The sequence below is a fragment of the Notechis scutatus genome, chromosome 8, assembly GCF_049901735.1.
Source record: "Notechis scutatus isolate UNSWTSFEM ecotype Mainland chromosome 8, rNotScu1.2, whole genome shotgun sequence".
NCBI lineage: Eukaryota > Metazoa > Chordata > Lepidosauria > Squamata > Elapidae > Notechis > Notechis scutatus.
In genome coordinates, this window is record NC_142016.1 from 15,641,408 (window position 1) to 15,667,717 (window position 26,310).

At 42.6% G+C, this 26,310-nt stretch overlaps 1 protein-coding gene and 2 non-coding genes across 31 annotated transcripts in view; all 3 read right to left on the bottom strand.

Annotated features, from left to right (window-relative positions):
• Positions 1-4,455: 4,455 nt before the first annotated feature.
• Positions 4,456-26,310, bottom strand: part of PUM1 (pumilio RNA binding family member 1) — a 52,857-nt gene continuing 31,002 nt past the window's right edge. For 9 of the 29 annotated variants that reach the window (XM_087970808.1, XM_087970817.1, XM_026679431.2 and 6 more), the window contains 15 exons: positions 25,396-25,489; positions 24,274-24,390; positions 22,954-23,102; positions 21,100-21,238; positions 20,848-20,991; positions 19,060-19,350; positions 16,785-17,021; positions 14,916-15,183; positions 13,449-13,578; positions 12,986-13,120; positions 11,979-12,116; positions 10,289-10,414; positions 8,959-9,080; positions 7,803-7,995; positions 4,456-6,257 (listed from right to left, as the gene is read on the bottom strand). In XM_087970808.1, the coding sequence (XP_087826934.1) occupies positions 6,126-6,257; positions 7,803-7,995; positions 8,959-9,080; positions 10,289-10,414; positions 11,979-12,116; positions 12,986-13,120; positions 13,449-13,578; positions 14,916-15,183; positions 16,785-17,021; positions 19,060-19,350; positions 20,848-20,991; positions 21,100-21,238; positions 22,954-23,102; positions 24,274-24,390; positions 25,396-25,489 (2,415 nt within the window). In that variant the 3' untranslated portion in view covers positions 4,456-6,125. The remainder of the gene's footprint in view (positions 6,258-7,802; positions 7,996-8,958; positions 9,081-10,288; positions 10,415-11,978; positions 12,117-12,985; positions 13,121-13,448; positions 13,579-14,915; positions 15,184-16,784; positions 17,022-19,059; positions 19,351-20,847; positions 20,992-21,099; positions 21,239-22,953; positions 23,103-24,273; positions 24,391-25,395; positions 25,490-26,310) is intronic. The other 20 variants (XM_026679434.2, XM_087970818.1, XM_087970813.1 and 17 more) reach the window with 5 other exon arrangements.
• On the bottom strand, positions 22,259-22,344 carry LOC113419894 (small nucleolar RNA SNORD103/SNORD85). Its single transcript, XR_003371982.1, has one exon. It is a non-coding gene; the product is annotated as a small nucleolar RNA SNORD103/SNORD85 (small nucleolar RNA).
• Positions 25,123-25,211, bottom strand: LOC113419895 (small nucleolar RNA SNORD103/SNORD85). The gene has a single exon (XR_003371983.1). It is a non-coding gene; the product is annotated as a small nucleolar RNA SNORD103/SNORD85 (small nucleolar RNA).

Consider the following 26,310-nt stretch of genomic DNA (forward strand, 5'->3'; position numbering starts at 1 on the left):
ATCATAGGGATTTGCCATTGATGTTGTCTCTTCTGGGTGGGAGGAGCCCAGCAACCATTATCCCCAGCTAGGCTCATGAAGAAAGCCCATCTATCTTTCTCTCCATTGTGCTGGATGTGTGGTGGAAGGGCCACTGGTGGAGAGGTTTGCTGAGATTTAATGCGGTTTTCTGTTAAAACTTCGCAGCATGTCTCTGCATGGCGAGGTTGCATGAATGGGGTTGATGAGTTGATAGATTGGACATCCCAGACTTTTGTTGCCATTAATCATTATTGCATAGCTAGTTGTGTCATCATGGGGGATGGAGAGTAGCCCTTTCCAATGATGCAACATAGAGGACCTGTGGTAGTTATTATTTTCCCTGGCTTGGCTTGACTTGTACTGACAGCAAACTGCTTCTTTTTTATATGCAGTTTCCTGAAATCATTTGTGATGTCATGTAAGCGTGAGAGATTTGTAGTACCATGGTAACTGAGCCATTCTTTGTGGCATAATATTCTATAAAAGCTAGAGTAAAAGAGAGATTTCTCTTGCGCTCTACTTATATATTTAGATCAGGAAAGAAAAGGCTTACAAATTTCTAAAGCCAATTAAAGATAACCAGCATGATCTCCCTGCCAAGAGATTTTCAAAATTTTCCCAAGGTAATTTAAAAAAAAACACCAGCCTAGAATCCGAATGACATTCATTAAGAAACTTCCATCTCATCTGGGACTTGGTTGGTCAATGGCTTCTTGCTCTACCCTTCACTGGACTTGTAGACATTGTAGACTTGTAGACCTTGGAGTACTCATCACAAATGATCTAAGTGCTAGAGCCCACTATAACTACATAGCCAAAAAGGCATTAAGAGTTGTTAACCTAATCCTACGTAGTTTTTTCTCTGGTAATATCACACTACTAACTAGAGCATACAAAACATTTGCTAGACCAATACTTGAATACAGCTCATCAGTCTAGAATCCACATTATGTATCTGATATTAACACAGTAGAGAAAGTCCAGAAATATTTCACAAGAAGAGTTCTCTACTCCTCTACTCATTGCAGAATACCTTAAGCCACCAGACTTGAAATTCTAGACCTAGAAAACCTAGAACTACGCCGCCTTTGGTCCGATCTAAGTATAGTATATAAAATCATACATTGCAATGTCCTGCCTGTCAATGAATACTTCAGCTTCAACCATAACAATACAAGAGCACACAATAGATACAAACTCATGGTTAACCACACCAAACTTGATTGCAGGAAATACGACTTCAGCAAGAGTGGTCGATGTCTGGAATACTCTACCCGACTCTGTGGTTTCTTCCCCAAACCCCAAAAACTTTAACCTTAGACTGTCTACTATTGACCTCACCCCTTTCCTAAGAAGTCTGTAGGGGGCGTGCATAAGCGCACCAACATGCCTACCGTCCCTGTCCTATTGTTTCTTTTATTTTTCTTATATATATCCATGTATTCATAACTATGTTTATACTTATACCTATTATCTTGTAAGCAATTGACAAATCAAATCAAATCAATCAATAAATAAACATCATCTCTATGCTCAAGACTAGATAGACATCATCCCTCCTTCGAAGATTGATCATCTTAAAAGGTCAGGAGCAGATTACAGCCGTATCTTTTTAAAAACTCGTTGAATTTGGTACTAGATGTATTTTGGCACAAAAATTTTGGGTACTTGTTTTTAGTACTCGTGCCTCCTGGAAAAAAACTGACGAATCCCAAGGTATCACCGTATATAGAGGCAAAATGTGCAGTATTATATATATCTGTGAAGACGAACCTATGGCATGCGTGCCGGAAGTGGCACACAGAGCCACTTCTGCCAGCACGTGAGAGGTCGCCCGGAAGAGCCTTACTGCACATGCGCACCGCACCCCACCGGCCAGCTGTCGGGTATCTGCCATGCATGCAGGGGGGGAGATGCGCATGTGGGAGACACATGTGCATGCGCATAGGCATGTGGTGTGCAGGGGTTGCGTGCGCAAAGGCAGAGGCATGCAGTGCGGGGAGGTCACACATGTGCAGAACGTGGTGCATGCGCAGGGGGCGGGGGTAGTCACGCCATATTGCATCATGGGTACAGGCATGCAAGCGCACTTTTGGCACGCAACATGGAAAAGGTTAGCCATCACTGATGGCTAATGAATTTAAATGAATTTAATGAATTTAAAAATGAATTTAAATTTAAAATGAATTTAAACACACACTGAACACTTATTGAAATATTTGTGTTCAAACAAGCATTGACACCCACAAGAGTTTTAAACACACCAGAAATGTTTTACCTGTGGTTTGTTGAGAAAGCCACAGTAGCTATGGGTAGAATCAGCTATAACACCATGTCATACAGCACAGATTCCTAATCAATGACTGGCTTAATGTATCAGATTAATGTGATTTATCATGATGTGTCAATCGAATCAGAATATACCTAGCATAGGTCATACATTTCCCTCTCTTTTGGGCTGTGTTCGAACAACATACTTAATCAGATCATTGCACATTTTGACAAATGTTATGTTGGTTACTTTTAATCTTGGTTATTGTTGAGGATGTCTTAGTACATTGTGTGAACACCATCAATCCAATCCTGAAAAACCAAGCTCTAGTCTATTACAGCTTAATTATTTGAGGAGGTGTTGCATGTTTTCTTACTTGGCTTTATTGTAAACCCTCTTGGAATTATAAAACAGGTTGCAGCTCCCTCAAGTGGCCTAAATTGGGCATGTACAACCCACAACTGTTTCTCTAAAATGCACACTGAACGAAGTCTAAAATGTTGTACTTTGTATTTTTTTACAATAAGGTAAAAACAAAACAATATTGTTGAAAAAAACTACTTATTGAGTCTACAGGTCAATTAATTGCTATTCACTTTTTAAAATATGTTAGCTAGCTGCTTGAAGTTTTCAAATAAATAAGAATTGATGCCCTCTCCTAGTCACAGGGAATTTAAGACTGAATACAAACTTCCGTTTAAAACCATTTCTTTTGGAATGGTTTTATTCATTTCTTAGAAAGCCAACAAACTGGGTTCCATGATGGTTGCAGTCCTATCCTTGTGAGTAGACACCACTGAACTAAATAGGATTTACTCGAGCAAATTTAAGTCAGATTCCCATAATACGGTTTGGATTTGATTTAACATTACTGTTTGTTCAAAAATAAATAAATCATGGAGTATTACCGTATTTCAAGTATTGCTGCCCATATTCAGAAGACAGCCTCGTAAGGAAAAGTATTAGAGATATCTTGGATTAATTAAAGGAACCCTATCACTATAAAAAAAAGAGATAATACCGTTATCTCCCACCAGAACTAAGACTGGTGGTTTAAATGAAGTTCTCTACATTAGCATATCATCTTGGCCTTTTCTGACTAGAACCATCTTCAGCAAAAAAGAACAAAATTTGCCACTCATTATGTAACCATCATGCAATCACAAGAACTTTACCTGCATTTGAGTACTTCCCCTCATCCATTTTCTTTTAAATACTCCTCTCTGGACTTAAAAGTCAATACAAAACTTCTTTGAATGCTGAGGGATAAAACCAATATATAAATACAGTGGATGGACTCATGTGTGACATTAATCCATATTCTGGATTATTTTGACACAGGATATTCATTATAACCTGCAAACTTAATTTATATGGCTTCAGCTTATGGGTGAATCTAGCTAACTGTGTCTTAAGAGAATAAGCCATCTTTAGGTCTGTTATGGTCATGCCCCTGGTGGAGTCTGACTCTGAGGAAGAGGAGGAACAGCCAACAGGGAGTGGGAGTGTGGCTCCGGAGGTGGTGGAGGAGGCTGGGGAAGGGCAGAGGCTGGCTGAGCAGTCAGAGGAGGATCCAGGCCCATCCCCTATCCATCCTATGGCATGCAGGGAGGAAAGGATCAGGGAAAAGCAAGGTCTACTCAAGAGGAGATTACCATGATCCTCCTCGGCTTGCAGATGGGAGCTATGTATATAAGTTTGCAACTGCGCAGTTAGAACTGCTGAAGTCAATTAGTGTTCACCTTGAAAGAGGCTTATCTTTGCTGGCTGGACTTTTCTCGGCTATTTTCCTGGAGTTTATAATTAGTTATCTCGGATTGCTTCAATGCGGTTTGTTTTGGTTTTCTGTTTGCCTCCTTATTTACTTTTGTGACTTTAAACTGTGCCTAATAAAACAGTGAAGTTAAGTTGAAGGCTTTACCGGACTTTAATATATGTTTTGGGTTTTGGGTTATTTTGAGAGACTAAGGGTCATCACATCTGTATAGGAACCAAGTAATAGAATACACCCTCCGCACCGCCCCCTCACCACCTCCAAATATACAACCATTTCTTCAAAAGCACATGGTGAAATGGGGTGGTGGGGGGGGGGGAGACAGTCAGTCATTTAGAATTATTTTGTCCTGGTGCACTATATTGAAAATACTCAAACGAAACACAAATCCAGATTCCAAAGTTCTGTATTTTTCAAAATAAAGATCACACGTTGTTTAGAGACAATCTACACAAGAGTTACAAAAAATAGTTGCCCAGGCATAAGCATACACAGGTTTGTTAATTATACACATATGGTTACAAGTGTGCTGGCAAAAAGGTTCATTGGAAATATACACAAGGCTCTGTAAATGTACACCGTGTAGTGTTACAATTCTATATTCAAACAAGGAAAATTGACAGTATGTTACATTCACTTACAAGTAGACAAAATGCAAAATACAGTTTATCTTCTGTACAAAAAGGCAAAGTGATTTCACACTTTACAAGGTGAAAGAGGGACTCTGATTTAAAAGGAATAAGGGGTGTGTGTGTGTGGTATTTTTTACTGCCACAAAATAAGTAAAACATTGCTTTTCTTTTTCAAAGAGTGAAATAAACACTATTTTTTAACTGAATTGTTTGTAACATTTAGAAAGGATTGCTACTCTCTTGACTAGGTGACAAATTAAAAAAAAAAACCAAGCATTTTCTTTTAAACATTAACCAGGCTGTATAAAGAGAACATTTCCTTCCAAAGAAAAAAAATTTACTTCTGGTTGAAATTACAATTTACAATATACAACACTATATGCTACGACCATAAAAGGGGTGAATATACACTGAAATGCACAGGTTTTGCTAATTTATTTTCTTACCAAAAATGGGTTTATGTTGATTCAAACTTCTCCACATTTACATTACAGAGGTTTACAAATGTACAATTGTACAATCAAAAGTATGTTCCACTACTAGGGTACATTATAGATACAGATTAGACATCAAAACAAGAAAATACTACAAATTTTTATATATGCAAAGTCTACACCAAGTATACACTATATATTTATAGAAGCAAGACCAAAGTTGAATTGGATTCTTTTCTACATGCTAAATAATTAAAAAAAATTGCCTCTGTGTTAACAGAAGAACTGTAGTAGGCAGTAACTACACACCAACCAGCTATTTAAAAAAACTCTTGGTGTGTATGTTTTCCCCCCAAAATTGACTGCTAAGCTCAATTCTTTAGCACTTTGTACTATGAAAAAAGGAATTTTTAAAAGTCTGTGAAACTTAAAAACTTACCTTAAATTGAAGCGTTAGCAAACCGATTCTTTTTTTTTTAAATTTATAAACAGCGTTAAATGCAGATCTGCACAATTTAACTAAAACTTCTCCTTGAGTGTGGACTAAAAGAGAACGAAACAGTTGTTTCCAAAAAGCTCTCCTGTAAGGTAGAGGAGTTAAAAACTTTTTTTTTTTAATTTCATATTAGCCACTTTGAAAGTTTCCATATTTGAAATAGTTACATCAGTGAACAAAAATGGCTTTCCATGTACATTTGTTGCCTATGTACAAGAATTCTATACACCACTGAAACAGCAGGGCAATTTAAAAAAATAATTAGTACATGTTATGCAGGATAAAATTAAAGAAATTTACAAAGGGGTTTTTTTTTGCCTCCCCTCCCAGCTTTTTTCTGTTTAAATTTGTTGACTAGTTTTATTTTGTCGATCTCATAATATCTATATGTTGAGCAACCATGAATATTTTTCAAAGTATATATTAGAGCTTGACAGGTTGCTGGTTGTGAATTCCAGGTACTATGGTCGCAAATTCTCTTCTGCCGTTCCGTGCTTCAGATGATGCCATTTGGTGGCCCACAAATAGGCCCAAGGTCAACCCCGTTCTTCATGTAATACTTCTCCAGCTTGGCCAAGATGTGTTTCCCGTACGTGTATTTGCGCAGAGTGGCAATGTGAGGTCGGATCTAGGGGATGAGGGTAGAGGAATTTAAGCACAAGTAGTTCACAAGTACATTCACACAAGTACACTATGATTTCTGAATTAGAGGATGATGAAACTTCAGATCTGGGAATCATCCTGGATTACACAAAAGGTCCTGAAATAAAATAGTCTGACAGGAGGTAAGTCAAGCTGCCACAGAGCGGATTTAATAGCAATAGCACTTAGACTTATATACCGCTTCACAGTGCTTTACAGCTCTCTCTAAGCGGTTTACAGACTTAGCATATGGCCCCCAACAATCTGGGTCCTCGTTTTACCCACCTCAGAAGGATAGACAGCTGAGTCAACCTTGAGTCTGGTGAGATTCGAACTGCCAAATTGCAGGCAGCCAGCAGACAGCAGAAGTAGCCTGCAGTACTACACTCTAACCACCGCACCACTGTGGCTAATGCAAACTTTGAACTAGGCAATGAATAGCAACAGCCATTTCTGCCTTCACACATTGTTGTAAGGATGAATTCAGAGACCAATGAAACTAAGTCAGTTTTTATATTAAAAAGAAAGAAAGAAAAGGAAAGAAACTCAGTCAAATCAGAGGTGATTAACCTTAGAAACTTGGTTGAACTGGCAGAGGCAAAACAAAGGTGCCAAGTTCTGACTAGCCAGTATTAGGGAGACACATCTGCATGCAATGATTTGTACTTCCTCTGAAATTTTCCTGTGTTTTCCCAATCCCTGTAAAGATTTGGGATCCTTCTGAATAAAGCATTGTAATGTAAGCGTGACACCCAATCCCTTGGTAGTCATCATGGTTGTGCATTAAAATAGCAGTCCACAACCTTTCTGGCTTTCTTTGGGGGGGGAATAGTTGCATGCAAGCAGCAGGTGCGCAGTTCACATAAATGGAGCTGTGTGCGTGCGCGGACTCACCCGCTGTTTGCATGGCCCTGTTCCAAAGGGGCCACAGCCCAGGGGTTGGGGACCCCTGCATTACAGGACATTCATTTGCATGAATCCTCTTCATGATTATTCAGTAATATAAACAGAAGAGCTGGGATGGCGCAGTGGTTAGAGTGCAGTACTGCAGGCTACTTCTGCTGACTGCCGGCTGCCTGCAATTTGGCAGTTCAAATCCCACCAGGCTCAAGGTTGACTCAGCCTTCCATCCTTCCGAGGTGGGTAAAATGAAGACCCAGATTGTTGGGGTCAAGAGGCTGACTCTGTAAACCACTTAGAGAGGGTTGGAAAGCACTGGAAAGCAGTATATAAGTCTAGGTGCTATAATGCAAAACCAGCAAATATGATTCATTTCAACACAATTTGTATTTTCGTAGGGAAAGGGAATCCCGCCCCCTCCAAAAAAAAAACCCCATCATTCAAGATGCTACCCTATAACAAAAACACAGAGAGAGCTTTGACACAGCTTGTTGTCCTGATAAGTAACTGGGAAGGGGGAGTGGCATCTTTCAGGTGCTTGGGTAGTGCCTCCAAGAAATGGCTTTCCGTGGTTTTTGCACTGGCTGTATTCCAACAAAACAGAACGGGCAAATCCAGGCCGTCGACTCACCTTGTGCATCACAATTTTCCTTTGGGCTGGCTCTGCCACATCAATCATTTTCTGTACCACATAATTGGCATACTGATCTTTCATCATGGTGTATAAGGCACTGTGAGGGCCATCGTTCATAGTACACACCTCATCAATCAGCATGGCTCGTTCAGTGCGAGAGGCATGCGTGACGCATTTCTCCACAACATTGCTGTAGTGAGTCAGAAAGGCTACCGGTTATTTGCAGGCATCCCAACAGGCATCCCTATCAATGGATTTTGCAAAGTATTTCACGCATCTTTAAATGTGGATACGCACATCCACAGAGGAAAGAGCCATAAAACACTTGAACAGTTTTTCCCCCTTGTTACATACAAATGCAGACTGGGAAATTGAAATAAATGGCCAGGACTGAGTTTTAGCCTGAGACAGAGAGACAGTGTCCTCTATAAACAAGATTTAAAATACGTTCATTAACGTTGGCTCACTGATATCAAGAACAACTAGAAGTAATGCACACGGCTACTATCTATGTTCATCTGAAAAACAACTGCTTTACAATATAGCATATATCTCCCAACTTCTTCGCCTACCCTTAAAGATACCCTGAACTGACAAATACAAAATAGTTGGTTGGGCTAGAATAAAGATTGTGGTTCTAAATACACACTGCAAACTGCTTCATATCAACAGCAGAATTGCTCTTAGATGTTCTTAGTTCCTGAAAGAGTAACAACTTCATCCTCCTCTCAGTATCTACATTACACACTGCTCTGAAGCTGCCCCCAGATGGAATTAGATAATACTTTGGTCCTGATTTGGAGAGGCGTGTTGGTGCAAACATTCTGGACTCCCATGGATTTGAATTATGTTCCATATGAGGCCAGTACTGGATAAAACTAAGCAACACAACACCTCTATTCTTTCACCTTGATCTGTTCCATGACTGCATTCTTACACATTATGTAACTCTGCCCAATAGAGAGATCTGAAAATACATTTGTGGGACGGGAGCGAAACTAATAAATATTTTATCATTATGAGGAATTCTGAAGCTTCATCTTGAAGCTGTAGCTTTTCTTTCCATACATGATAAACAGAATTTTTTCCCACTTCGTTTTTTTTTTCCTACAGCATTATTTAGAAATAGACATAAAAGGAATTATGATGATACCTGGCAAATTTGTGCTGACTCAGTACAAGCACGTTGCCTCTAATTTCTGCCACAATCTTGCTTTTATCTTCAGGCCGCCCATGTTCAAGTACATGTTGGATAACATAGTTCCCATATTGATCCTGTTTGGATAAAAACAACAGAAGATTAAGTCTTAAAACCTTCTTTATGTTTAAATATTCTTAAAACACAATTGTAATTATGCAGTACTATGTAATAAGCCGGGCTGTAATGAAATCAGCTAGTTACAATTTTCAATCCTGAAATGGAATACCAAAACTATTGCCTTCTCATCAAATTCTTTCTTCGTCAAATGTGTACCCCACCTTTCATTCAGGAATTTAACACAAACGTATGCAATGCTTGTGCCTATTTTCCCCCACAAAAGTGTGAGGTAGATTGGTAGGTTGAATATGATACCCAGTTGCTATGTTTCCTACTGCTAATCTAACACCTTTAACAGTATAAGTCAATGTTTCTTGGCCTTGGCTATTTGAAGCTGGCTGGACTACAATTCCCAAAATTCTACAGCCAGCCATGTTACGCTGGCTGGGGAATTCTGGAAGTTGAAACCCACACATCTTAAAGCTGACACAGTTGAGGAACTCTGTTATGCATTGGGTCCTTGTTTTGCTACCACAATTGGGACTGACAACTTAGTAAGTGAAATCACAGCTATGCTCATGATCTTACTTCAGCATTCCTTTGCTTTACAGACCTGCTAAGGTTATACATGCAAGTATTGGTCATCAAGTTAACTTCTTCATCACGATTGTAACTGTGACTAGTCATTAAGCAAGGCAGTTGCTAAACAAGGACTACCCATATACCAGAAGTGGTATTCAGCAGGTTCTGACCAGTTCTGGAGAACTGGTAGTGGAAATTTTGGGTAGTTTGGAGAATCAGCAAATATCACCTCTGACTGGCCCCGCCCCCATCTATTCTCTGCCTCCCGAGTCCCAGCTGATTGGCTGACCTGCACAGGAGAACGGAGCTGGAAAGCAGGTTAGTGGGGTGGGGTGGGGAGGGAATGGGATTTTGCAGTAACCTTCCCCTGGAGTGGGGAGGGAATGGAGATTTTACAGTATCCTTTCCCTGCCACGCCAACCAAGCCAAGACCACAGAACCGGCAGTAAAAAAATTTGAATCCCACCACTGCCATATATCCTGTATTTTCTGCCCTTCTCCAATCTGGTACCTTCTGGATAGGGGGAGTTGAACTCTCAAGATTTGCCCACTCGGCATCGTCACTGCTGAGAATTTTGATGTCTCTGGAGAACATCCCAATACCGGGAGTCTGTGCAATTTCATTTATGATTTAACAGATTACCTGCACAAGCTGTTCTGTGTGTTGATGAAGCTCTTCCAGGATAGGGAGGGTCTGTTCAGGTAGACAGTGTTCAAGGATCCTCTGAATGACCCGGCAGCCGTATGGATGGGTTGACAAGGCAAACACCTGAGTTCAACAGACAGAGGTGAGGACAGGGTAAAAATCCTTATTCAGAACAGCCTAAATTTAAAACAAACAAACAAACAAACAAAACAGCAGGCAATGTAGCATGTCAAATATTTTTTTAATACTCGCTAGTTATCACTCACTGCCAGGCTCCAAAAACTGTGAAACTGAATTCTTTGTACATTTTAATACTTGATGTTAAAAGATCGATAGTGACATGGTGCAGTTGGAAGAAAAATGGTCATTTGAGCTTTCAAAACATTGTCGTCTTGAACTACCTTGTTTTCCTGCAGTTCTGGAAAAGAGAAGGTAGCCTTGGCCTGCTGCATGCTGGATTATGCGAACACGGCAATGCTTTTAGCTTTCTGCACATGACTTCTTGGCTTTCCTCACAAAATCCTGCTGAAGGACTCAAATACTTGTGTTTTTTTTTTACTGGCTGGTTCTTTATAGAAAGAGATATATATCCCCATAGGATGCTTTGACTTTCAATCCCTTCTTAAAACTTAGCTCATTTTTATGATTTTTTGCTTTTCAGCTCTTTCAGTCCAAGTACAAACAGCAGACCTGATCCACAATTTGCTCAGTGGCTTTGGGAAAATATTTGGAATTTAAACAATGCAAGGCAGGAATGTGGAGATTCACATCCATATCCACACATCTATATGTACGGAGAATGTTTCCATCTTTCATTGCTCTCTGCCTCTCCCAACATTTTCCCAGTCATTCTATGAAACAATATACATATATTGGTGGAAAAACAATGGTAACAGTGTCCCCAGTCAGAAATTGGGGGGAGATGGGCTTCTGGACAGTAGCAGACAAAGGGAAGAGATCAGGTTGCTAAGTGTAACTTTTCAAGGAAACAAAGCATTTAAATCAGGGGTGTCCAACCTTTCACCTTCCCTGGGCCACATTAGAAGATGAAAATTTGGTTTGGGCCGCACATATAATAAATTATTATAAAATAATTATATAATAAAATGATATAATAAATAATAAATTATTTTTATTATTTATTATTAATTATTTATTAAAAATATTTATTTTTATTAATTTTCCGGCCAAATTTTGGGGGAAAGCTCGCCCGCCTCACGCCTACCTCTCCTGCAAATGGCCCGGCTGGATGCGGCAGGACTGGAAGGCGAGGACTGGGAGGCTCGGTGCAGCAGCGGCGGCGGGGGCAGAAGTGGCGGTGGCGACGGGGGCAGAAGCGGTGGCGGCGGCAGAAGCAGCCAAGGCGGCGCCCGCCTTTTCTGTTGCTGCTTGGCGTGGCGCTCGCCTCGCGCCTGCCTCTCCTCCTCCTCCTCGCTGGCTCTTGCCAGAAGGTTGGGGTGGGCACTGGGCCGCATTATGAGGTGACCTGGGCCGCATGCGGCCCATGGGCCGCGGGTTGGACAAGCCTGATTTAAATGATCTGGTATCTGATCATCATCCTGCCTTTTAACTAAAGACAGAGTACCCCAAATTGACCCCTTCCGCCCTGTTATTTTACATCAAGTTTCCCCGCCTCCCAATGTCTGTGTACATTCTCTGTTAAATATGCACACAAACACCTTCTTACCTGCCCCTTAAATGCATCAATTATAAACTGCAGGGATTGTGGCTGCACACATTCAATGCATTTTTGCACAACGTGATTTCCATTCTGGTCTTTTACGCATTTCAAGACGTGGCCATCCAGTTCTCGGACCATCTCGTTCTATGGAAGAAGGGACAGAGAAACAAAGAGAAAGCACCACCAGAACCACAGAGAGCGAGCCCTGTAAGAACCAGCCCTTAAGACCCAGCTAAGATGATGCTCCTTCCTAAACTCCCAAGCACTGATCAGGAAAGATTCTCATGGATCTTGGGCAAAATGAAGCTTCTCCCATCTCCTGTTTCTGATAACCAGGAACCAAATCACTTTTGCAAACAAATTAAAATCCAACACAGTTCTGGAAATGAGGGGATATTGCTCTGGTCACCCAAGTGTTTGGTCCATAAATATTTCAATTTCAAACCCAAAACGGGATGGTTTCAAACTCTTCTGGAATGGTCAGAATAGCATCCAAACTGCAATCTTGAGCTTGGAACAGAGTGCTCCAAATTCAGGATGTTTTGAGTTCAAAACATTTTGCAGAGGCCTCTTATTTCACTTCCCCAAAAAACCACATCTGTGCTTGCTGATCACAAGAGTAGAGTTTGCTGAATGGGTTGTGGGCATGTGGGCTATCTCAAAAGAGGAATGTCCCAACTGTAGCTCCTCCTAGCTAGCAATCACCACTCCCTCCTCACCCCAAAGAAAATAGCAAAGACTGCAAAAAAGACCTTTTATTGTTTTCTTCACTACCTTTCTGGCAAACATGATCTGGGGAAGCAAACACCCTTGCCCACTAACACCGAATCTTGTGTTCCCCAAACGTCTTTCGCTATTTGTACATGTACACAAGCCACAGAATAGATACACCACAAACCACTAAAAGGAGAAGAAAAACAAACCACGATGACAACGCTTAAGGTGATTTAATTTAAAAGGAAAAGAAACACTGACATGTAACATCAAGAGATAAAATTAAAATGGAAACTTACAATTACCTGCTGGTCTGGGGGAATAAACTCAAGTGCTTTTTGTATAACTCGGCAGCCGTACATTTGCAAAGCCAGGGAGAGGACATGGCCACGGATGCGTTCTGCTAAAGCCAGCTTCTGTTCCAGGCTGCCAAACTAGAAGCAACAACAACAGTTACAAGACATATGTCAGAGTTTATCAAAGCACGTCAGAGCAGGCCTAAAACCCCACCTAATTTATAGTGTTTTTAAATTAAAGGGCCAAAGTTTTCTGCAGGACTGCCAAATCACAGGAAGTTTCTGCATTCTCACATGAGATCTCACAAGGTGACATCAGGATGATTGCATGAGATTAGTGGTGGGAAGAAAACAGGTATGGTTCTCCTGAAAGGTTTGCCAATTCCTGAATCATTCCGCTTAATTTGCAGTTAAGCCAAATGGAAACAATACCTTCTCTGGAAATAGCACTGTAAACAGGGCTCACCTCAAAAAATTTCTGGATTACGTAATTTCCAAACACATCAACCATCAGCTGATAAGCTGCCTGTAGGATTTCATTGAAGACAAGCTGTCTTTCAGCTGGGGTGGCACGTTCCAGTTTAAGCTGGATAAACCTGGAGAGGGTGCAATTAAACAAGAAATTTGTATGGCTGATGTTGGTGTATTTTTTTAAACTTGAAATTATGGAAGTAAAATAACCGTGCCTAGAATTTATTTGCCTGACATAAACAAACAAACAGAAAGGATTGAGATTTTCTACTAGATTAACTTACCCACTACCCTCCAGCCAGCAATTCCCTAATTGATTTTAACTCAAAATAAGCATAAATCCAATGATACCAATTGCTACCAGCATGCTGAAGCATATAAACCCTTTTACACAAAAATAACCCTTCCTGTCTTCGCCTCAGGACAGCTCCTCGAACAAAAGCTTTTAGAAACAAGTGGTTCCTAGAGTCTGAGAGCTTTCCTCTACAGAAATGATATAGCTAAAATCTCTTGTTAAGATTTTAAAGTTGCTTTAAGAATCTGCTTTTTTGGCAATCTTTCTGACAGTTTTATGGAGTTGCCAGTCCATTATACTGTCCTATTCCTTAAAGAAACCATTTCTAAACATTTCTAGGAACGAATGGTCTCAGCCACATGCCAATCCTGAAGACCTTCAATGACCTCCCCCAGGTCTTCAAAATTCAAAGTATATTTTTAACGTGAAAAGAGGATGAAACATGCAATTGTATTAGCCACATTTTAGCCAGCTTGGGGGGGGGGGTCCTTGGGTCAGTTTCTTAGGAAGAACGCAATGGCAAACCACTTCTGAAAAAATTGCCAAGAATAGTATGGATTTGTTGATGGGAGTTGCCAGGAATGAAGACTTGACTCAAAGGGACCAAAACAAAAACCTCCTCAATATAAATAAGAATATAGGCCAATCTGATGGTCAGCGTTCCAAGTAATGCACCCAAAGAAAGCAGAACTCCGAGACAGGTAGATTCCTTAAGGAACTATTTATTGGATATGTCACATTGGCACAACTGGTGTCTCCGTGGTTTTCACCTAATTAAAAAGTGAACGTTCCCCCTTCCCCCAAGTCATCAGTCACATTGTCCAATAGAAGTGCTGTCCGGTTGCTTGGTTACTCCACTCCTCCTCTCCCCAGCACCTGTTGGAATGTCCTTGGTTCCCACAGGAAAACTTCTTCTTTTAACTACAAAACCTCAACTGTCTATTTTCCACCTTCCTTATATGACCCTCTTCTGCCTTGTGGCAACCCTGAAACCTCAAAGATGGCCTCAGCCAGGTTCCCTTCAGGGTTGACACCCATTTTTGCAGGGCTCCATCAGGTCCCTGCAGAATGGCTACTCAAACACAATGCTTGGCCCGGGGGGAAAAAACCCAAAATTCCCACGCTCCTTTCTACAAAAGTTCTCCTCTGCTCGTTCTCCCCACTCGCCTTGATCCATGCTGATCCTGGGAAAATTCCATAATGTGACCAGCAATCTCTCTCAACTGCAGGTTCGGGTACCGGTTATTACGGAAGTCTTCGAGCAGCCGGCTGCGGCCGGAGGGCATGACGTCGGACATCCCGTAGCGCAAACGCGAGGATGGGAAGAGGGTGCTGCTGGGACTGAAGAGACTGGAAGCGCTGCTTGCACTCCGGTACTTGGCTTCCGCTCCAGGGGCAGCCGAGATGTAACGGCCACTTCCATTCGTGAGACCTCCTGCAAGGATTGTTGTGGTTTTTTTAAATGTTAAAACAAAAAGAGGTGGCTTACGTGGCTAACAAGGATGCCTCAAGCTGAAAACACATGGAGTCATTTTCCCCAGGCTGTGACTGAAGCGGGACAGACTTTTAACTGGAAAAAGAAAATTGCACATGGGATCATTCAATGGTTGATTTTAGCCATAGAGGCAAGCTGTGGTTTCCATGTCCTTTGAACCTTCGCCCCTTTCTTTATCGGCACCACAGAGGTGATCAGTCAGTTTCTATCATCCTCTTTTAACGACCCCATAATCCCTTGCGGGGTGGAGTCTGGGCAACTAAATGGAGCTAGCAGAATGGCCGGATGCCCTTCCTGACGCCAATGCAGAGTTCTGTTCAGCAGATATATTCTCAGTGTGCCCGAGAGAGAGAAATATCTGCCTCTACCTAGGATCGAACTCACAGCCTCCTGATTGTGAGGTGAGAGCTCCACCTCTAGCCCACTGCACCACTCCTAGTCAGTTTCTATATCCTGCTTTAAAGTCTCCAATGGGTGAGGGCTAAAAGGAGACAGCCTTCTCCCCACAAGAAAGCACCACCAGAGAAAACCAAGCTTCTACCACACCTTTGCTACCATAAAAGGAGCTTTACACAAGTAATCTTAGCAGATGAGTCGTTTTTACTTTCTCAGAAAAACCATAATCAGGACCTATCACTTAGCAACAGCATAACTTTGCTGCTGCTTTTTTAAAAAGCTGCTAGAGGTTTCAAGCTTACTCGTATGCAAACACAGAAAGTCTGCTTCAACTGCCACTGGTGATACTTCTTTATTGGAACGCCTTACGTATTATCCTATTCTTCTCCACCTTTCTATTTGCTAGCATATGCCCTTGGAAAAGCATTCCGTGCAAATTCCCTAGAAGACGTGTCTTGATCAATACACCTGGGTGTGAAATTATGTTACCTACAACCTACAGGTGTTGCAACCCTATCAAGAGCCAAACGTGGAACAATCCTGGATCCAGCACGCTTTTGGATATTCAGCCATCCTGTTTCCTTGGGATGCCATCCCATCATCTTTCAGACCAAGGAAAAGGCTGGGATCGAAAGCCAGTGGAGGAAAAAGCTCCTGGCTAACAAGACTAGAAGGATAACAGTTTAATGAACTCGCATTCACAAAAGGAATATTTCCTAATATTGGGATTCTGCTGATATTTCTGGTTGAGAAAAAACAAAAAGCAGCTTCATAAGGATTACAGATCATTTATAAGACAGAAGTCTTCTGAACTTCTTTAACTGGGCAAAGAAGGGGTCCAATCTTGCTAGGCCCACAGAACAGTTTTGCAGGGGTGGTGGTAGGGGGTTTCAAGAAGGAAGGACCCTAGCCAGTTCAGATTCAGGACTTTTGAAGCCCTGCCACATCTGCAGGGATATCTAACCAAGCAATATAAATAATTTAGCATGTAACAGTAGATAAATTAGCTGTCCCATGCTGTCACTCGAACCATCTGGAGGACAGCAAGTTTCCTGCAAGCAGTGGGTCAGATGGGAGACAATGGAGCAGCCTTAGCTTCAACCAAGATGCAGATTTAACCTGTGAAAAAACAGCAGCATCCTTACCAAGGTTTAAGCTGGAAGAGGAGCCATGAGAAGACAAAGATGGTGGAGGAGTCTGAGAATGGCCAGGTCCCTGACTAGGCAAAGGCATGCCTACCGGACCCGGTGAAGAGGAAAATCCAAGGCCATTATAAAAGCTATGTCCTATAGGAGTCAAATTGCTGGATGTCCTTTTGTAGAGATCAGTGCTGCCTGTGAGGGAATCTCTGCGAGAACCGCTGCCTGTGTTGGAATTGGCAACTGAAAGAGAAAAGAAAGGAAGTGAGGAGCGAAATGTTTCATCATTAAGGAAAGGAGGAATACCTCTGGGTCTAATTATCAAAGCAAACCCGAGTGACTGGAAATCATCTCTAAATGGTACAAGAATTCTTTCACATTAAAAGAAACAGGCATGACAGGAAGGTGTCCAAACTTCAAACAGCATTCTCCACATTAAGTAATAGTTTTTTTTAATCTGAAAAACTCTGAAATCAAAATCTTGTTAGAATGCCAGCATCCTGTTTTACACATCGTTTTAATTTTCTCACCTGAGATTTACAGAATTGAGGGATCAAATTACTGAAAGGGATATGGCATTTCTCTGAGATTTTTCATTTTCCCTGAGAAATACTTACTCAGCAATTTAGCAAAGAACTGAGTGAGATACAGTAGTAAAATTCAGAGCATGGAACAAAATTTTATTGGGAAACCTTGGGTTAGTCACAATTTTAATGTAATACTTTCAAGGTGTTTAAATAGAATAGGGAAGACCACAAAAAAGGAGAATGCAAACAAACATAGCAATATTCCTTCATACATAGATATCAATGAATTGAAATATGAGCTGTGTTAACACAATGCACTAAGTTATATTTATTTGTCATATATAACCACCACCAACCTCCCTCACAAGAGAGATTTTTGTGATTTGTTTGATAGGGCTGTGAACCCAATTCTTGAGATACCCTGAGAAAACTGTGGCTTTAGTACAATGCGTAAGCCAGGATCATGTCCTAAAGCAGCGGCCTCCAATCTTTCGGGCACCAGGGACCAGCTCCATGGAGAGAAGTTTTTCCCACAGACTGGAGGGGGCATAGTTTTGCATGCTGCCTGCATCCCACGGATGGGTCTTCGTTTGTGCGGTCCAGTTTCTGCCATGCTGCGGCCTGGTGCCAGTCCCTGGATTGGGGGTCGGGGGACCCTTGTCCCATGAGAAAAGGGGCGTCAAACTTGATTTCACTGAGGACCACATTAGGGTTGTGTTTGATCGAGGGGGGAGGGGGGGTTGGTTGAGGGGCATGGCCAGGGTGGGCGTGACCAGCTCGACCTCACTTGTCGAGGCTCCATTTTCGGCAGCAATGGCCTCCTGTAGCCCTCTACCAGCAAAAACAGAGCGTGCAACCTCCCCAGGCCTCCATTTTCACTGGCAGAGGGTTGCAGGAGGCCATCGCAGCCAAAAATGGAGCCTGGGTGCGCCTTGCACAGCCTCCCTGAGCTCTGTTTTCACTGGCAGAGGCACCATGGGCCGGTCCTTCAATGTTTCCAGGGCAGCCCCGTGGGGCAGATCTAAGCACCCTGCGGGCGCAGGATCCTGCCCCTGGGCCTAGAGTTTGACACCCCTGCATTAGAATAACAGAGTTGGAAAGGACCTTGGAGGTCTTCTAGTCCAACCCTCTGCTTAGGCAGGAAACCCTACACCATTTCAGACAAATGGTTATCCAATCTCTTCTTTCAAACTTCCACTGTTGGAGCCTTTACAACTTCTGGAGGCAAGTTGTTCCACTGATTAATTGTCCTGTCTAACTAACATGCCCTAAAGCAGGGGTGTCGGTTTCATTGAGGGCCACATCAGGGTTGTGTTTGACCGTGGGAGGCCAGGGTGGGCATGGCCAGCTCGACATCACTCGTGTCAGGGGTGCCTGTGGCGGCCCGAGCACTCTGCCAGAAAAAACGGGCTCCCAAGCTCCGTTTTCGGCTGTGCCAGCCTCCTGCAACCCTCTGCCAGCGAAAACAGAGCTCAGGAGGGCTGCACACACCGTTTTCTCTGCCAGAGGCACCGCAGGCCGCCCTTCGCTATTTCCAGGGCAGCCCCATGGGCCAGATCTAAGCACCCAGGGGGGGCGGGTTCAGGCCCTGGGCCTTGAGTTTGACACCTCTGCCCTAAAGGATCTTTCCTGGATCTATTCAGAACTGGGAGCCTTATTCAGAACTGACCTACATCAACGTTCTTATTCCCTCCTGCTGCAGCAAGACATCAATGCCCATTGTTTCGTCACTTCGGGAGAGCTGCTGCTCCTACCTGCTGTTCCGAAGCCTCCCAGCGCAGACCCCAGAGTAGCACCAAGGGAACTGCTGCTCCCAAAGCCGAGGGAAGTGTTGGCAGGTTGGGCAGAGCCCTGAGAAAAAAGCGAGCTGCTCTGAGAATTGCTAGTTAGGGAATTGTTGCCGTAAAAGGAGCTGGAGGCCAAGTTGCTGGTGGGCTGTTGTTGCGGCTGCGGCTGTTGAGTCCCGAGAGGTCGAAATGGTCCACTGGTCGTTCCTGCAAGGCCACCAGCAGCTCCGTTTGCTGAAGCTGCAGCAGCTGCAACCGCTATCGCAGAGAAAGAAGGGGGAGGAATAACAAGTCAAAGAATGGGAAACCTCACACAGCCTGAATCAATACAGCATTTATTTTACAGAATGCTATCTATCCAAATTCATTTTCAGGAAAGGCTTATCAATATTTTTTATGTATCACTTCGGAGCAGTAATCTCTAAACTGTTGGTTGAACAGGATTAGTGTATCACCCTGGCAAATCAAATTAAACCATGGCAAATTGCCACGAGAGCAGAACAGCTTTCCACCTTAACAGTCCCTGCCCTCCTCTCTTTTCTTTTGACTTTGCAAACAGGAAAGTACTTTTGCTGCTGGGGCACTTTAGAACTTACTTACATGTAAACCAGGAATTGTACTTTAAAACAAACTCTTTTAGCTTGCTAAAACGAACCATGAAAACGTTGCCTGCTTCATATGCACTATTAAGCCACAGCAGGAAAGATTAGCATAACGTGACTTGCAAACCTGCCTTCCCTCCTTAGTATCTTAGCATTACGTGCAAATCTAGCCACTATTGCTTATTTAACAAACACTCAAAAAAAAAATCAATTAAAAAAATCCTAACTAAGTAGGTGCAAATACAGCCAATTGAAGCTTGGAAGACGGCACATTCAACACTTAAACTAGGATTCCTGCTTTGTGTGTTACAACTTAGGTTCACGTGCATTGAAACTAAAAGCTAGTTTAGCAGAGAATTAGCAGGGAAGGAGGGCTAGGCCCAGTTCGCTACATGGGGACAGTACCTTCTTGCTCACCCAGGCAGGACTTGTCTTTTCCATGTTGAAAAATATATTTCATATTTTCTCTGGATTTGAAGTTATATACAACCATCGATGTTCCCTTTGGATTTTGATACCCATTGTATCTACCATGTTTCTCTGAAAATAAGACCCAGTCTTGTTTTTCCCCTCCAAGAGGCATTAGGTCTTATTTTCGGGGGATGTCTTCCACCGTCTCACCTCGCGGTGGCAGCACCAACAGCCCCACCCAGAAGCCCATGTGGCTTCAGGAAAGGCCGTGAATTGGAGGCCAGGAGGCACAATGCACATCAATCCGGAGCTCATTTCTCGGCTGCAGAGGCCTTTCCTGAAGGACTCTTGATGGTGAAACGGAATCTAGGGGCAATGCGCGCAAGCGGCAGAAGAAGTGGGATGGCAAGGTGAGGCAGGTGTCAGGGCATGGGAGGCCTGGCTGCAACTGTCCTAAGGTAAGTAGGGAAGTTCCACCCCCCTATCCCCACCCTAACTTGATTTTTACCCATGCACCTTGCTCCACCTTGTGCAACCAGGTGCTACAGAGTGGGTGGGTGAGTCTTAACTAGGGCTTATTTTGGGGCGTATGGCTTATATGCACATGTAAAAATCAAGCTAGGTCTTATTTTTGGGATAGGTCTTGTTTTCAGGTAAACACGGTAACAGTTTCATAAAGCTGCTAAAATCACTATGCATCCAATCCCTGTGCTACCACAGAGAGTATCTAAGCAAGACTTGCCTGCTTGTGCAGCTGAGGAACTGATGATAACAGGAGCAGGAGCTACTAGTCGTACAGGAGCTCCAAGGCCATTCCTTGCCCCTGTGTTCACCACAAGAGCACCTGTTTGGTCATAATAGGCAGCGGGAGCCAGGACTGGATAACCTAGGAAGACAGATGAGGCTGTTACAAGGAGTCGTCTTTACAACACTGTTTTTTTTGGTTGCCCCCACTCTGAACCCCTCTGCTCTTCTGAAAATCCTAAGCTCCTACCTGGCATTCCTGCTGCCAGCCCCTGCCCGAAAGCAAGAGCTGAATTCACTGCTGCTGCAGCCACCAAAGGATCCGTCTGCTGGCCCTGTTGGTTCTGATTTGGGGTCAAAGGGCGCTGGCTGGCTCCCCCCCGGAGTACCTTGGAGAAAAGCAAATAGGTATTAGGTAGCAGCACCATCAAGAGCAGAAAACAACATGCTGCAATTAACACAGAACATTCCTTTTTATTCGTTATCTTTGGGAACCACCCATCTCCCCTAAAGCACCTTCGCTGAATGTCATATATGCAAAATCAAAAATGGACAGTTGCCTTTTTTTCCCTGTAGAACAGGAAATGTAAAGGTTGGGCTACAGGAAAATTTATTGGTCAGTCAAAATTTGCACATTCTTTTATAAAAACATCAATTTCCTCAACTGCTCTTCACCATTCCTCCTAGATTCCAATGATGGTTCTGCCATATCTTTGCTCTGGTCTATTGCCTCACAACCTTCTAAGAATGTCTCACTAGAAATATAGGTTAGGCTTAAGGCTACAATTCTGCTTTAAAGCATGCCACTTCTCAGGGCTGTTTTTCTAAAATGATTTTAAAAAACAAACAAACAGGAGGGGTGGAGAACATGCTGGGCTGCAAGGGAAATGTTGCTAAGGGACCCTGTCAGGGTTGGTTTTCAAGAGCAACACCTGTTGTCTGAAATGGCCTTCTAGTAAAAATCAAGATTTTCCCCCTTGCTGGTTTCGTTCAAAAAAAAAAAAAAAAAAAATTAAACATGGAGTTTCCTTTATGGAGCGTTTGTAGCCTGAAATGACACCATTGATAGGTACTCAAGGATTTTCGTGGCTGAGTATAATTAACTGAACTTAATACTCCTCATCTTTATCCATAATTAGTCTTAATGGATTGCTGCAAGAAATACAAAGAATACATATAAATTCATGGGTACCACAATGAGATTCTGTCCTGTTTTATTTCAGTTCTAAATAGTGAGCCATTATGACAACAATGACAACAATTTATAACTGTTTTGTATATATGGGAACTTATAAAAATACATACTTAAGTAAATTATCTGGAGAAAAACCGTCAATATATCCCTGTGCATTGGGCAGAAAAGAGACGATAAACTCTTTAACGTAACAGCAATGTGTTGTTTAAGAAGGTCCAGCTCAGCTTATCTGAGTCCATTACAAGATTTTCATTACAGAACAATGTTCTCAGTGAGGGCAAGAGTATCATCACTGCTGGACCTTTTGAGTTCGATGACTTGGAAAAATAAATTAAACTGTGTTTCCTTGTCCTCACGTGGTAGAAACCACACTAACAAATGATTATTCTGTTGCAATCAAATATATTATACTATTCTGTCAATCGCCGTGCCAAAAATCTAGACAGATCATCTATTTTGAGGATAGATATGCATATATTTTATCTGATTGATAGAGCATACTAAACCATCAATCATGCTGAACAAACCCAACAGGGGAGTTCATACAATACACTACATCAAAACCACATTATGGCTTAATGTGATCCTGGAACCCAATTAAGAACTGCCTGTAAACGAGAACTTTTGCAAATATTTGTGGCCCTATTTCCATTGTTCTCTGCCTCTCCTCCTCTTGTGTACACACCAATGAGATTCTTTCTCATAATCGAAGACCAACACAACAAATCCCATTGATCATTTTCGGACTTGGAACTACTTATTGAACAGTTTGCTAGCACTGCGGATTTGTCTCCAATAAGGAGACTGCTCAGTGGGAAACCTACCAAGGGAGTCTCGCGTCATCACCATCCAGATCGCACCTACCGACTACAAGGGGGAATGTGCTGTTTTTGAAGTAATTCCTCTTACCTGCTGTTGCCCTTGCTGGGTCTGCTGAGAGGTTTGTTGATTGGAGGAGTTTGTGGCAGCAGCGGCAGCAGCTTGTTGCTGGAAAAGACTGGCGGGATAAACTCCCCAGGGAGCGACTCCGTAATATTGATGGGGGACAACGGCAGGCCCTAAAACATTGACAAAGGACTGGCTTTATCTTTTACGAAGTAGCATCACAGGGATTTGTAGTTCAAATCAGTCTGCCCTTAACTGAACAAGACAAAGAGCTAGGTAGCTTAAGTGGAACCCCATCTGGCCCAAGAGAGGAGAGGGGATGAAGACGGTATCCCTGCCACGTGCCCAATTTTTTAAAATTTTTAGAAAAAAAACTTTAGAGCAGTTTTAGGCAAAAATAATCCTCGACTTACAACAGTTCATTCAGTGACCATGCAAAGTTACAATGGCATTGAAAAAAAAGTGACTTATGACCTTTTTTCACACTTTTGACCATTTTCCTGGGTTACGTGATAAAAAAAATTCAGACACTCGACAATTGACTCATATTTTATGATGGTTGCAGTGTGTCCTGGGCTTGCGTGATCATCTCTTGTGACCTTCTGGAAAGCAAAGCCAATGGGGAAGCCAAGATTCGGTGAACAACTTTGTCACTAACAACTGCAGCTATTCCACTTAACTGTGGCAAGGAAGGCCGTAGAATGGGACAAAAATCACTTAACAAATGTCTCCCTTAGCAACAGAAATGTTGGGCTCAATTGTGTTTGTAAATCGTGGAGTACCTGTAATTGTACCATATCACCCAGAACATGTACTTGCTTATTGGCAGATATATTTCACCTGAGACGCTTATACTTTCAGCCCAGAGATACGGTGCTCTAACTGCTTAAGGGTCTGGGCAAGCTAAACAACATATTTGGATCCGTTTTGTTTCCCTACCTTCTACAACATGCTGCTCTGAAATCCAATGCAGGGGAAGTCTACTTGAAATTCTCAAGTCATCCAGGTCGTGGTTGTCCCAAAGGTGCTTTTTTTCAAGAGGCAACTGGACTTTCTGGATTTTTTTTCTCCGAGAGCTGAAGAAGCTTCTTGGATGAGAAACAAAACGTCTTCGCAGTAAAACCAGAAAGTCCAGTTGCCTCTTGAAAAAAAGCACCTTCGGGACAATGCAAGGGAAGGCAGCAAACTGGGAAGGATACTGTGATTCAAGATACACAGCTGGTTCTGTGAGGCATTAGGAAGACGGTCCCTTGGAGCCTCAAGTATTTAGGGGTGGGCGTAGGCATGGGTAGCGTGGGGAGGGGGCTTCTGTCCCAGAGCAGAGAGCATTTTGAAGCAACTCACCTAAAGTTGCGGCAGCCGCAAGTCCTGCTGCGTAGGGATCCGTTCCTGGTGGAGCAGCGCTGATGATGTAAGGGTTGGGCACAAAGGCAGCAGGGGCTAAACCTGCTGAAAACATACCTGTCAGTGAAAACAAACCCCACTGAACAATTTCTGCAGGGTGTGTGTGTGTGTTTTTGTGTTTGCGTGTGTGCATGTGTGCATGTGTGTAAGCAATCTATCTCTGGTCGTCCAGAGCAAAGGGTTCAGGGCATTAAGACAAGAGTTTTAAAAACTACAGAGATCTTCTGTTAAGAAATCTACGCCTTTTGAATTAGAATAAAAAGAGAGCTTAAACTATAAAATGGGGGGGGTGGGATTTTTCCCATTGTTTAAATAATTACATAAGGCATTTTACATACGTCTGATTTTTGGAACAGCTCTATAAACCCTCCCCCCCATAATAAGGCATACATTCTTCCGTTTGTCTTCAGTCTTATTTAAATCAGGGGTCCCCAACCACCGGTCCGCGGACCGGTACCGGTCCACGGAACAACTCCTACCGGGCCGCTGGCTTGCTGGGTGCCGCCATCTTTTTTTCATGAAAAAGTGCTTCCGGTGAGCTTTTCCGGGTAGAAAGCTCACCGGAAGCACGTTTTCATCAAAAAAAGATGGCGGCGCCCAGCTGATGCCGGTACCGGGCCGCGGCGCCCAGCTGATGCCGGTACCGGGCCGCGGCGTCAAAAAGGTTGGGGATCACTGATTTAAATGATTGGCAGTTCTTGGGCAAACATTATGTGGGGCTATTTCAGGAGAAATACGAGGCAGGAGAATGTGTTTCTCAGTTAAATCTCTTAAATAGCTTAATTCATGTCTGGCTCAGAGGCAACGAGTCCTTCCAATAAAAGTTCTCATTATAGACTCACAGTCTCAGTGAGGGCAAGAGCATCATCACTGCCAGACACAATAAAGGTAAGGATATAAAAATCCTATAAAAATCACATAATCGTTTCTGCTTTATCCTCACACTTTTTTGGGGGGGGGAGGAAGCAAATGAACACCATCTTCAGAGTTACTTGACAAAGTGATGAATGGAACAGAGAAAGGGATCAGATTTTTTACCCATCCATGACTTGGAAGGCTTACCTATGTGAGGCTGATGGGCAGCTGCTAATGCGTATTGCTGTTGCTGGGCTGCTGTCAGTTGCTGGACAGCAAGTGCATTCGGTCTTTGGAACAGCTGAGAAACAAACATTTTTTTAAAAGAGACGTTAATTTTACAATTTTACTCTGATGCTCTTAATGCCAAGAGCTCATTTAACCTAGTCTGTTTCTGCCCATAATGCTATCCCTCTGACAAATAAATAAAGGTAGTCTTTGTATAGCGATTGCCTTGCACAGCAACTATTCGCAGGGATGAAAGCGTAACTCTGCCAACGATCCTCACATTTATAACTTTTGCAGGCCTGTAAAGTAAAGCAAAGCTGAACATAATAAGCACAGCTGCAATTCTGCTTAGTGACAGCTCCTAGGCCACTGGTCCCAATCATGGTTACTAAATGAGACCTTTTATAATAGGGAGGAATAACCAGGGAACCCTGCAGATTCTATTAAATGGCAATTCTTCCGATGCCTAAAACTTGTCATTCTGGTGAAGGTTAATGGAGCCTTCCATGTTACTCCCTTTTGTTTAACTTCCTTTCTAGCCATCTTCCTTTTTTTCCCCAATCTCAGACTAACTACTATGTGGGTCCTCAAGTGATAACTCAGTTCGCTGTTATCAAACATTAGGATGCATTGATTTATCGAAATTTCTCTAAAGATACTTCCATTTATTGCCACAATAATGCATAGGGCCAGAAAAGGCTCACTGTAACAATAGAATGACACAATCAGCTGTAGAGAAAGCTTTATAATAACTCACTAAGTTTATGTTTTTTGGCTATAACAACTGTGTTGACACCCATTTCCTAAATGAATGCTTATAACCTATACATCCTGTGTGTGAGAGAGAGAGGGAGAGAGGGGGGAGGGAGAGAGGACAGAATATTTAATATCTCA